The sequence below is a fragment of the Papaver somniferum genome, chromosome 11 (assembly GCF_003573695.1).
Source record: "Papaver somniferum cultivar HN1 chromosome 11, ASM357369v1, whole genome shotgun sequence".
Classification (NCBI taxonomy): Eukaryota; Viridiplantae; Streptophyta; class Magnoliopsida; order Ranunculales; family Papaveraceae; genus Papaver; species Papaver somniferum.
Genome location: NC_039368.1, coordinates 29,652,943 through 29,666,520, shown reverse-complemented (window position 1 = coordinate 29,666,520; position 13,578 = coordinate 29,652,943). Strand labels below are relative to the sequence as shown.

At 36.5% G+C, this 13,578-nt stretch overlaps 1 protein-coding gene across 1 annotated transcript; it reads left to right on the top strand.

The window, feature by feature from the left end:
- Positions 1–3,041: 3,041 nt before the first annotated feature.
- Positions 3,042–12,132, top strand: LOC113322663 (DNA gyrase subunit B, chloroplastic/mitochondrial-like). Its single transcript, XM_026570795.1, has 21 exons — positions 3,042–3,285; positions 3,364–3,514; positions 3,918–3,998; positions 4,077–4,190; positions 4,273–4,329; positions 4,893–4,994; positions 5,408–5,558; positions 5,644–5,720; positions 5,906–6,016; positions 6,411–6,481; positions 7,242–7,383; positions 7,620–7,718; positions 7,828–7,956; positions 8,243–8,357; positions 9,341–9,408; positions 9,555–9,668; positions 9,763–9,879; positions 9,954–10,007; positions 10,103–10,208; positions 10,893–11,023; positions 11,660–12,132. Exons 1-21 carry the CDS (start codon positions 3,149–3,151, stop codon positions 11,726–11,728), a joined length of 2,196 nt encoding a protein of 731 aa, XP_026426580.1. The 5' UTR covers positions 3,042–3,148; the 3' UTR covers positions 11,729–12,132.
- Positions 12,133–13,578: the final 1,446 nt, after the last annotated feature.

Here is a 13,578-nt window from a genome sequence, read left to right as displayed (position 1 = left end):
AACGATGCTGAGTTGAACACGTCCAAACTATTGCAACCTGAAATTAAGAGTTCAAAGAAAAACCAAGGAAATCAAGAAGACATGGTGGATCGAGGAGTTTTTTCAAAACATTACTTTTGTTATCCATATGCATTAAATAGTTTTGTCACTAAAGTTGACAAAGGGGGACATTGTTAGAGCATTGCTCGGTCGAACTCACAAGTGTTGTTGTATCAAGCTTGTTGTCAAATTTAGTTGTCAAAACTATATCTTGATTTCTAGTCTACAATTAGTTAAGTCTCGGTCTAGGATAGTGGAGTTTAGAAATGAGCTAGTCATCATTTGCGTTCTACCGTTTGAAGGCAAAGACCAACCAAAGATTTTGGAGAACTTCATCAACAAAAGGTAAGTGAAGACTGAACCACCTATTGCTCAAATTATATTCACTTTTCTATCTTGAGACGATTGTCGCATAACTCATTAGACTAGCTTGCATAGACAAGAATTTCGAGTCGAGAACTAATCATTAGGTTACGAGTTTCTCGAGATATAATGACTAAGCTTAATGAACATTTGTTCATACTCGATCAAATTCGGTGGAGAACAATTTATTGCTCGTAACGAAATCATGATTCAAGATCGTCATCCGAAAATAGTCTGAAAAAGTGATAAGTGTCATTGTTGTTACTCAGGAATGTTCCGAATTGATTTAGAGAAATATAAAACTACTATACTCGGAATACAAGACAATGTTATCGGTCTTACAAACTAAGAAAACTATTATATGTATGAAGACGTATTACATGTATTCCTACACTAACGGAGTAGCTATATATCTACTTTCAGATTTGTGTGATGTGCATATTCGTATGTAATTATGGGAAAAAAATCTATTTGTTTCGTGATCCTGATAGGTATGTATAGTCGTATTCAAACAATTGTGAAACTGTGATAAGGGAACCGGGTTAAACTAATCAAACCGGTATGCGGACCAAAACAGTTATACGTTCTAGAACCATTTAATACCTAAATCGGTACGCAAGCTGAATGTTCTTTGAACTCCGGAACCGACAAAAGTCTAAGAGTTTGCAAACCGGTACATGAACTAAAAAGTTTCATAGACTCCAAAACTTTGAGTTGGGTCAAAGTTTGCAAACTGGTACCTGAACTGAAAAATACTGTAGAGTCTGGAACTTGGTAATTGCATAAGTGTGCAAACCAATCCGTGTACTGTGACTCAGCCGATTCACGAATGGTTCAAGTAATTGTACCTTGTATATTTACAAACTATGCCAATCATGATTCAATTGTGATTAAATTATTTACTTGAAGTAATTACATTTGATTTTTTTCTCTAATTAACACTAGACTCAATTGATTACATGATTTTGACTCAATCTTAATGTCTTAGTGAAGATGAAAAATGAGTATGAAGCTTTTAAGTTCAAATCAGCTAGTTTCGGCTAACCATGTTGAACATAGTCTGTATACATGGTTCCTTACTGTTTACCTAACCATAGTGTATATCTTGTATATGCGATTAAGATTCAAAGCTTTCATATAACAGTGGACATTGTTTGCTTGGTTCCAAAGTTATATTAGCTTAAACCTAAACAACCTAGGCTTTGAAGTCAATACAAGGGGAACTCTTGGCAACTTGGATCTTTGAATCCCGACACTACTTTTTGGTGTGTCCTAGTTGTATCTAGAGTCGTCCTCTCCAAAAAACCCTTTAGGGTTTAACGACTATAAATAATTCACAGGGATTCGCGAAGCCAGGTCGATTTATCTTTTATCTTGATAACTTGAGTATTCTGATCTTGAGCTACTTCCTTGAATCATATCCTTCTTCTTGTTAGCATCCTTGTGGAGACCTCTATAATCGACCCCACAATAAATTTCACGGCGAGGTGTAGGAGTATCTTTTGGTGTTAAATTATTTCCTCTATTCTTTTTAGGCTTTGCTCTATCACGATTCCTGCAAGTTACAAGCTTATAAAATTAGTTTGGAATAAATTTAGAGGTTTCAGGACTATTTACGTCTGAAACAAACACTTCAAAAACCCAGACATACACAATTACGTTCAGAAAAAACTTCACGAACTTGGACGTATCAAATTACGTATGGGAAAACAAGTCACGAACCTAGAATTTTTCCAATCTGAGCTTTCCTCTCAAAAGATACAGGAACAATTACGTGCAGTTAGCCTATAAGATAAACCTAGACGTTGCAAATTACGTCCGGGAAAAACAAGTAACGAACCTGGGCGTACTATCTTAAGTTTGCAAAATAGCTTCAAAAAACCGAGACGTATTCCAACATGCAAGCTAAGGGAACTAAGGGAACCCAGACGTAAACTAACATGCAACGGTTTGAATTAATCAAAACCTGGACGTAAGTTCTTCAAAAAATGAAATTACTAACTAAATAAAACCCTAATTTTACTCCGATTTCATTCAATCTTCCTATTTTAAGTACAAAAACGAGTAAACAAAGACGGGTTTGTTCGATTATTACCTAATATACACCATGGGTTGTTGTTGAGGAGTTTGAAATTACGATTCTTGAGATGCTTGAACCGGTTGTTGAGGATGAAGATTTGGGTCCGGTGGTTGATTGAGAGGCTGATTCTCATCATTGGAATCAGTTTGCTTCTTCCTCATCTTTATTAGAGATTTCAATCCGATGATGTTGAGTTTTCGAATCGCCGATTAATCGAAAACAATGAAGTGAATTGAAGTTGAATTGAAATTGACTATGGAGAAGAGGAAGAGAAGAAAGATGAATGAGGGAAGAGGAGCAGTTTTTTTTTAGGATTAGATTAGAAAAGATTAGGTTTTTATGTTTTTATTTTAATTAAAGGGTATTCTAGATATTTTGTACCTAAGTGAAGGATATCCCATAACCATTTTTTTGGACACTAAGAATCCAAGTGAAATCCCTCTAAAAGGGTGCGACGCCCCAATAATAGCCTTCTAAAAAATTCCCCATCTGTAAGTTGTTCCGGGGTTTATAGATAGTTCCCCATTTTTCAATACGTGTCTCTTACTCGTATGTCTGAACTCTGAAGAAGGGTTTTAGAGGGAAGGGAGTATTGGATAGTGAGAGGTTTATTTGCTAAAAATTAAGAAACAAACACCAACAGAGGAAAGTGAAACCCTAGTTCTGATGGTGCTCCTGAAGCCTCGTCCCTTCGCTATTCGATTTCTCATCTCCGCTTCTCTACGTTCTCGGTGTCGTTCTCTTTCATCATCTTCCTCGGTTTTTTGCAATGTCTCTCGTTCACCACTCTTATCTAAAAACAGGTATCACACTATCCTTATCTGTTTCAAAATTGTCGTCCGAGTTGCAGATAAAAATTTCATTCTGCTCATTTGTTTCAGGGCGAGTTTATGCACGGGAGGAGTGGGTTCAAGTGGGTTTTTGGTGAGAAATGCTGCTGTTTCTACTAGAGCTTTTATGTCTACGCCCACAGCTGCAGAAGCAGTACACGAGAGTTCAGGTTCCAAAGCTTATGGTTCCGAACAGATTCAGGCAAGTTCGGTTTATCTTCCCTGGAATCGTTATCCACATTAATTTTAGGTTATTTTTAAACTATTTAGGGAGGTATTTGTGTAAGAAATTGATCATGTGCTGCACCAGATAAGCTGTGTGAGTTCAGTGATTGTGAATGTCCAGGGCCATGGCTATATTAGCTTGTTTGCTTTTTCGATTTTGTGGGCTCAAACGTTCTCAATTGGTTAGAAGGGATGATGAAATGTAGTTAATTAATACGCAAGTTGGATTTCGGATTAGTTTAATTGATTAAGTTATCGAACAATTAGTAGATTACATTCTACAATTCTCCAGCTATATAAAAAATGTGGTTTTGGTTTTACTTCTAGGTGGTTATCCTAATTTTCATATATGATTGTTTGTCATGTGCTTTTTTATTCAGGTATTGGAAGGCTTAGACCCCGTCCGGAAAAGACCAGGAATGTACATAGGAAGCACCGGGCTACGCGGATTGCACCATTTGGTATTCTCATTCCTTTTGTGTGTTTAGTTAGACTTGTTTTAGCTTTTGCTAATGTTTAGTGCTCATATTTTCTTTCAGGTTTATGAAATATTAGACAATGGTGTAGATGAAGCTCAGGCGGGATTTGCGTCCAGGATAGATGTTGTCTTACTAGCAGATAATTCTGTGAGCATCACTGACAATGGTCGTGGGGTATGCATCTTCATTGCTCTTTTTTGATCTGTTGCTTTCTCCCGTTTTTTTTTCTTCCTGTCTCACATGTCCTTTCTTGCAGATACCAACAGACTTTCATCCAGCCACCAAGAAATCTGCATTAGAGACTGTTTTGACGGTATCAATTACTACTCCTTATTATTCAGTTGTTTTCATTCATCATATTTGAGTTTCTTGACTTCTTCCTGTGAAACGGCTAAAGCAACACACAGAAAATGGGATAATGTGGCATGACTCTTAATAGAGTGATGGTACACATCAATTACTAAAGGTCTTCTTTCAGAAAAAATATTTTTTATAATGTAATCTACAATCATTGACATCCTACCAATAAAGATTGATTAAAGAAAGTTAGTTTATCAGTGTATTAAAAGTGTGTTAGTATCACAGTATGAAAATTTAGCCACAGGAAGAATCCATTTTAGACTTATGGATGAATCTGTGATCAACCTCCTATCGTAGTACCTACCCCCAGGGGAAGTCGAATCCCCGCTGCCTCCTTGAAAGAGAGATGTCCTGAACCGCTAGACAATGGGGGCGTACCTGCCCGATGCCTACTAACTTTCTTAACCGTTTACAATCTCTTGAACGTTGTGTAGTATCATAGATCTTTAAAAGTTGCATTTCAACCCCTATATGTGAAAGTGGTAATTCAATTTGATTGTATTCAAAATTGTACAGGTGTTACATGCAGGGGGGAAATTTGGCGGTGCAAGTAGTGGCTATAGCGTATCAGGAGGGTTACATGGAGTGGGCTTATCGGTTGTTAATGCATTATCTGAGGTGTGTACTTTCTTCTAATTTTTTTTTTGTCTTTTGATAGTTATATTTTACATCCATCTTACAGAGGATGTGATTAAATATTACTTATTTTTTCCTTCAGAAGTATATGATTTCAACATTTCCTGTTTTGATATATGCTGCTGCACAAATGAGAAGGCAGATTTCTTGTGCTGTAGCTAGTTTTGTTGGTTACTATGAGAAAAGTGTGAAGTAGATGGCTAAGATAAAAAATTGTGTTGAAATTTAGAACATAAGAAAAAAATGTACACTATTTTCATTTTTCCTGTGTTATGAAAAAAATGCCACATTTTTGAGTTGTGCCTAGCTTTGGTAGATGTATTGGGAAAATGAAAAAAAGTAATTGTAACGGTATAGGTTATCATTCTTATAATGCGTTCTTGTTTTTCGTAAAGGCATTAGAAGTTACTGTATGGCGAGATGGTATGGAATACAAGCAAACCTACTCTCGTGGAAAGCCAGTGACGTCTCTATCCTGTCATGAACTCCCTGCTGAAAGGGGTGCTCGTCAAGGAACATGCATCAGATTTTGGCCTGATAAAGAAGGTCTTGCTTTATCCTGCTGCTTAATTAGTTTATTTCTTTTCCTTACCTGCTTGAGTTAATATTTTGGTTATCAATTGTGTTGCAGTTTTTACGACTTCAATTGAGTTTGATTACAAAACAATAGCTAGCAGAGTAAGGGAGCTTGCTTTTCTTAACCCCGAGGTAACTTCTTAGTCACTGTGAAATAGTTCATATTTTACCGCAATCTACGGCGAGATAATTTTATTATTTTATTGTTTTTTTTAATATCATACTTCCTAGTTAGCACTTCTTTTTTGGTGCAATAGGGTTGCTGTTTCGCATTTTCCCCCCATTCAATTAGAGTTTTTTGGCCTCCATTTCCACAGCTAACAATTGCTTTGAGGAAGGAGGATATAGATCCAGAGAAGGCAGAACACAATGAGTACTGCTATGCTGGTGGATTGATTGAGTATGTTAAATGGCTGAACACCGACAAGGTATGTTCATTGGTCTCTTTGATTTTTTTTGTGATTGGAGTATAGCCTAAGGTATGAGTATTTTACAGAATGGAGTTGGAAGGTGCTTTTGGGATGCTAAATTCATATTTGAGAGAATTATAATGTCTGATATACTGGAAAGTAGATTGGATATAACTTTTAAGGATGTACCAAACATCTAATCTATTTAAAAGCTCCCATTAATTATCCATTTATAAGAGCGTTGACTGAAATCTAGGCTGACCACTGTAGTTCGTATTTTAAATATATACACCCCTTTAGTATTTTTCTTGTGAATTGCAACAACTTCTACTACACACTTGATTTTCTAAGTAGTCCGACATTTTGTTTCATTTTTCATAAAGGATCTAATGACTATTTTCTTCTGATCCAGAACCCGCTCCATGAAACTGTCGGATTCAGAAAACAGATAGATGGGATCACTATTGACATTGCCCTTGAATGGTATAAATTTGTTTATCCTTTATGCTTGTCTACACTGATCTACTTCTCATCTACATCCATTCTCCACCCCAGCAAATTTTCTAGTGAAGCACATGCCTCATGAAATACTTCAGCAAATTTGTTTATCCTCTCGAGGCTTTTCAAGGGGTAGTATGATGCACTAGCAAAACTAGTATCACAGTATGAAAATTTAGCCACAGGAAGAATCCATTTTAGACTTATGGATGAATCTGTGATCAACCTCCTATCGTAGTACCTACCCCCAGGGGAAGTCGAATCCCCGCTGCCTCCTTGAAAGAGAGATGTCCTGAACCGCTAGACAATGGGGGCGTACCTGCCCGATGCCTACTAACTTTCTTAACCGTTTACAATCTCTTGAACGTTGTGTAGTATCATAGATCTTTAAAAGTTGCATTTCAACCCCTATATGTGAAAGTGGTAATTCAATTTGTATTAAATTGAATTACCACTAGCATCCCCCCCCCCCCCCCCCCCCCTCCCTTCGCCGACTGGAGTCGGACTCATTTGACTGGACCTCTGGGATGAATAATGAAGCGATTGATTTGGCCGCTTCCATCTATTAGGGATGGATGGTTCATTCTCTGTTCATTATATAGATTACCAAAATATCTACCTTTTTTTTTGGTAGATAATATAGATAACTTCATCTTATAATTATAGTATAATACACCTCACATACATTTCGTCTGGTGCTTGCGCCAGCATTTATAAACTGTAATTGAGTTTCAATTTCAATCAGGTGTTCAGATGGATATTCAGATACATTGCTAGGATATGCTAATAGCATACGGACAGTTGATGGAGGTACTCATATTGAAGGCGTGAAGGCTGCAATAACAAAAACTCTTAATAATCTGGCAAAGACGTCAAAAGTCATCAAGGTGGGTATATACATACAATCAGCCATGTCTGTATTTCCTTAGCCATTTGTTGTTAGATTGCTTTTCTGTTCAGTGAGTAACATTTTGAAAGTAACTATACGCTGAGGAAGCCTACTGCCTACAGGGGAACGCTTACAGTATTAGTATCTGCTGTTAGATATTGTCTACTCTGTTAATGAAAAGTATTTTTCTTGTATTACTTTCTTCTAACCCCCTTGATTTGTTTTCCATTCCAGGAGAAAGATATCAGTTTAAGTGGCGAACATGTGAGGGAGGGATTAACATGTGTAGTCTCTGTCAAAGTCCCAAATCCAGAGTTCGAAGGACAAACTAAGGTTTCTGATCCTTCAATGTTATGTCGATAATTTATTATAATAGGTTTTTCCAAGGACGGGTTGATTTTGTGATCTTACTCCAGTACCTATTCTGTTTTGCATTTGACAGACGAGGTTGGGAAATCCAGAGGTTCGAAAAGTGGTTGACCAATCTGTGCAGGAGTATCTTTCAGAGTACTTAGAGCTGCATCCTGACGTACTAGATTCTATACTCTCCAAATCTCTAAATGCTCTAAAGGTACTTTTACTATATTTATCCTTCAATCTGTGTGGAGTTCTGATTTTCAAGTTGTGTCTTTTCTTTTTTCTGCCCGGTTGAGTTTTCACAAAATGATTAGGCTATCTGTTTGTTTTGTAGAAAAGTACAGTTCCTGAATTGTTATCATGTGTCTTGGACTCATGGTTTATTAATAATGTTGACAACTTCTTGCATTTGGGGACTTTATTTAAAGATCACCCTGGCTATATTTTCTTCTTTGCCCACACAAACATTATTTGATATTTAATGTTGGTTCCTTATTTAGGCAGCTTTGGCGGCTAAGAGAGCACGGGAATTGGTGAGGCAAAAGAGCGTCCTGAAGTCATCTTCTCTTCCTGGGAAATTAGCTGATTGCTCAGCTACTGATCCTGCAGAAGCTGGTACGGTATTGCCACTCTTTCTACTATCCGCCTTACAGGCATCATGCACATAACATCTGATTTAATGGTTATGAGGTCGTTAATTAGTTGACATACCTTCTTGTGTAAGCTTGTTGGAAAGGAAGTTTTCATGGTTCTTCGTGTAATTGTGTGCTTATTATATTGGACAGTTGTTTTTTATACTCATGTTATTGTTATTGTTTATTAACTCATTCCTAATTAGAATGATTTGGAAAATGCCGGTAGTTATAAATCGTATTTGACATGAGAAATCCTTGGTTACTCAATTATATTGCTCTGACCATTGATCCAAATTATTTGGTCTCAGATAAGATACATTTTGCGCATGTGACCACTTTCTAATGTTCTTTCCAGCGAACATATAGTTGTTGAAGTTCTCACGGACCTTTGAATGTCATATTAGTTCTGGTTGACCTTTGAATTACGTATTAGTGCATGTTTTAGATCTGCAAAAAGGAGATTCTTAACCCCACAGTAGACATTTGGATGGAAATGTGCAAGTTCAATTGTTTGAAGTTCTCACTGATCTTTGATGTCGTAATAGTGCATGTTTTAGATGTGCAAAAAGGAAATACGTAAACGCTATCTAGACAATGACGAATGATTAAGCTAATAAAGAAAAGAAAACATGTGCATCTATATTAACAGTATGGAAACACTAGGCTGTTAAAATTCTTACTGTTGATGTGGAACTTCCAATGTAAGCAAGACTGGTCCCAAATTTGTTTCTTAGTGAACTGCCAGTTACCCGAGGTAAGTGTATAAAGGCATGGAGGATGAAGCCCTTCCCGCCTATCACTTGTTGCTGAAGTAGTTGTTTTGTGTTCTCACTTATCTTACACACTGAGGTTACTTAATTTTGACTAACATAGTAGCATGCTATAGTTATCTCACATGGATGGTGGAAATTTCAAAATATGACTCATCATTAAGCTTAAAGGTTTCACACTATAACTTTGCAGAAATATTTATCGTTGAAGGGGATTCAGCTGGTGGTAGTGCAAAACAAGGTCGTGACAGGCGATTTCAGGTGAAACATTTAGCATATCCCTTAACTGTCATTATTTTAAACTAACACTTGATTTCAAATCTCGTTAATCACCTGAGGGAGTAAAATTCTTTTAACTTCATGCTTCTTGATAAATTCAATGATATCTAAAATTCACTTGGTTGTAGGCTATTCTTCCCTTGAGGGGTAAAATTCTAAACATTGAGCGGAAGGACGAGGCAGCTATGTACAAGAATCAAGAAATTCAAAATCTGATTCTTGGGCTTGGACTTGGTGTGAAGGTTATTTTTTATATATTTGTTGTAATCAAGTTTCTGTGATCATCATTTAGGTTTTAGAATAATTTTATAACTAACTAGTTATTTCCACATTCAGGGAGAGGATTTTAAAAAAGAGGCCCTTCGGTACCATAAAATCATTATTCTAACTGATGCTGATGTTGATGGTGCACACATCCGAACTCTTTTATTGACATTCTTCTACAGATACCAGGTAAGCTACCGTGTCCTCTTCATGAATTGAGTGGTCTGAATTTCATGTGGTTGATGGATTCTTCTCATGAGCAGAAAGCGCTATTTGACGAAGGTTGCATTTATGTGGGCGTTCCACCACTGTATAAGGTGACACCTTCTGTTTATGTGTATGTGTGAACTGCATTTCCATTTATGTTACCCGTTTAAGACATCTCATCTTCTAATTACTTCTGTACTGCCAGGTCGAACGGGGTAAGCAAGCACATTATTGCTATGATAAAGAAGAGCTTGAGCGTATTCAGAGTACTTTCCCCTCAAATGCTTCTTATAACATCCAAAGGTTCAAAGGTACAGTCAGATAGTATCAAGGCACTTGTCTAAATGTTTGAAATTATTGTTTTTGTAGTTATTGCAATTTGATTGTATGAAAGTAAATCCTTGAAATTAGTGCGCTTTGTATGGATAGCGCATCACATCTAGTTTTATAGTTCGATCTTGTTGACCGATGGCTAATGTTGGATGGCAAGAACCCAGCTTGTCTTACTCATAGACTAAACGGGATAAAGAAGAAGAAGAAAGATCCTAGTACGTGTCATGTGGATAGAAGTCAAATGTGCGATAACAATTAACCATCTAAGACCCCCCACCATAATCTTACAGCAATACACGCACCATGTGTGTACTTATACACCTCTTGACTTCATGATTTCTCTTTCCTTGTATTGCATGATAGTCTGTTTTAAATCCCCCCCCCCCCGCACTTATGTCATAAGCACTCATGTTCTTTTGGAGCATCATTTGGCTATACGAGCATGCTAGATATGTTCCGTTGGCACTATTATCAAGGGATCTACTAGATGTATCTCATGTAGCCGCTTTCTCTTTCGGTTGCTAAGTTCTTGCTGGAGAATCAGTATCTTGTCTTTTATTTTTTAAAAGTTTGTTTTAATTTGAATCATTTATGAATTCATCTTTTGGTATGTTTGGATACGAAATACAAACTGTTAAGTTGCAGTTTTTCATGCATAAAAGGTTTGGGTGAGATGATGCCTCTACAACTATGGGAAACCACAATGGATCCTGAAAGAAGGGTACTGAAGCGCATGGTAGTTGAAGATGCTGCTGAAGCCAATATGGTGTTTTCCTCTCTCATGGGCGCCTCGGTAAGTTAAACCCACTGTTAGTCCAGGAATTTTCTTAAGATTAGCAAAAATATTTAAGTGAATCTACGACATAATATTCTTCGGGCCTATTGGGTAATATGGACCTATTATTTCTAGGCATATTCCACAGAGTGTTAATGTCATTTTGAGGAATGTCAAAATATTAGTTCCAGTTGGATTTTTGAGCTTCATGCAATTTTGTTCTCTCCTTCGGGTGCACAGATATTTGTTTTTTGGTATTTCCAATGGGTGCACAAATTAGGGAATCAAATCGGGGTGTTTTGATTGTAGTTGGGTCATTTGTCGATGTTTAAGATTGACTTACCAAAATAAGTCAAGTACAACAAAACTAATATTTGCTCAAACCAGTTCCGATTGCAAGTTGTTTCTTTCTGGTTCCACCGTTCCAGGGATGTCGAACAATCAATTTGGATTCTAGTTGGCCTGAACCAGGAACACAGGTTTTTTGGCTTGTTAGGTGTTCTTTTGGTGCATACCCATTTCCACCATTAAATTCCATAGAACAAGGAATGGGCTTTATGCAACTTTTTTGTTTAATATCTTTTGCATGTTCATACATTTCCTAAGTTGTGCGTGGATATATTGCAATTCTCATGTCTTTACTCTGTATACCAGGTGGATGTGCGAAAGCAGCTTATTCAAGATTCTGCACGCAAGATCAAGTTAGACGATCTCGACATTTAAAGATTAAATTTTATCAGTGATGTACATGCAGCTATCGTATATAAAGTTCAGTTCTCAGATTAAAGATGATCAGTGCAGCCGGAAATCATTTTGATCTTTTACAAGTATATTTCTCGTGGAGAGGAACTCTTTTCATTCGACCCAGCTAAATCTTTTGATCTATCAATACGCTTGATGCTGTCAATCTTTTGATCTTTTGAATGTTTTTGTGATGCTGGGCATCAAGTCCGTTGTTGTGGGGTTCTTCTCAAAAGACGTATTCTGCTTCTTTAACGACGGAAATATGTATCATAGACAGATGCCGATCTTCAGTAATGTAATGTAATAGATTTTGTCTTTTATAGTTCTACTAACCAGTTGGTGAGAATTTGATAAATTTTAGTTGCATCTTTGGTTTTTCTTTTACAAGCATTCCTGAATTCCCTTGGCTGTCGGCTAGACAGCTATACTGGTGGTCTCAGTCATGAGAACATAATAGCAGCATTGTTCTTTCCACACCTTGAAAACGACTTTTGAAGGCCACGGCATTTGAAGTGGTATATTGTGCATGTACAAAGGCCTAAGCATTTAAAATAGGAGTAGTTATATATAAACCGTAGAAAGTGAACCACGTAACAGGTGGCCTCAACCCCTAGAGAAAAATAGGTCCTATTTTTGGGTAATATGTGACAGTGATGTTTTTACGTGGTTCACTTCCAAGGTTCATCAAGTATTTTCGTTAAAATAATACTCCATCTATCACAATATTAGTTGATCTATTTATTTTTGGATTTTGTTCCATAATAGATGAGCTATATCACTAAACAAGGAAATATTTCTAAAATTATCCCTTTAATTGTTGTGATTATAAGAACAACCTTATTATAGGGGCGACAAGGTTTATTAGAAGGGCGACATTCCAATAGGACAAAAAGGGTTATTACATAATCATTCAAGGTGTCCTTTATAAAGAAAAAATGGAAATGACAAACTAACCCTCATAATTGATAATCTAGTTTAGTGATGATAATCAAGTTTAATGTTAATGATTAATTTCACTTATATTAACTCAACATCAAAACAAAATCAGATTTTAGAGTTTAAAAAAAAAGTCTGGAGATGGTAGAGAAGTTTCAACCCAAAGTGAAGGTCAATCTCAATCCACTGAAGAAATTAACCAGCAAAGTGAAAACCCAATGCCTGAAAATGACCAGATATACTTCTAAATTAGTCCCAACTAGTTTTTTGTTGCTCAAATACGTAAAAAAATTCAATTTCTTACATTTTCAGAGCTAATTACGGTTGGCATTTTGCTCGTAACCAACCGTAATTCATAGTTACGGTTCGTAAAATATGAACTACCAACCGTAACTGGTTAAATTTGGAGAAAACCCAATTGTAAAACCAGTTACGGTTGGTAACTAAATGCTCGATACCAACCGTAACTAAATAAAATTCTCAGATACAAGAACATACGGTTGGTAGTTGAACTATTACCAACCGTAACAACATCAAAATCTCCAGCTACAGTACGTAATAGAGTTAAAATCAAACGTAACTCACATAAACCCAGAAATTTTAATTTCAATTTTCATCTAAAACCCTTTGATAGAAACTAGACTTAAATCGAACAAGATAAACTAAACCCTAATTGGATTTTTCAAAACATACTTCATATAAGTCATTACACTACATTTGATTAATTTTCAAATCGTCGATTAATCGAAGACGATGAAATTTTGAGTTTTAATGGAGGTTATGGTTGATGGGAGGAGGAGAAGAGAAGAAGAAAGAAAATAAATTTTCAACTTAGTTTTGATTTAGGTTAAAAAATGGGGAGGGTAACCTAGTCAATTTACATCCCCTTTAGG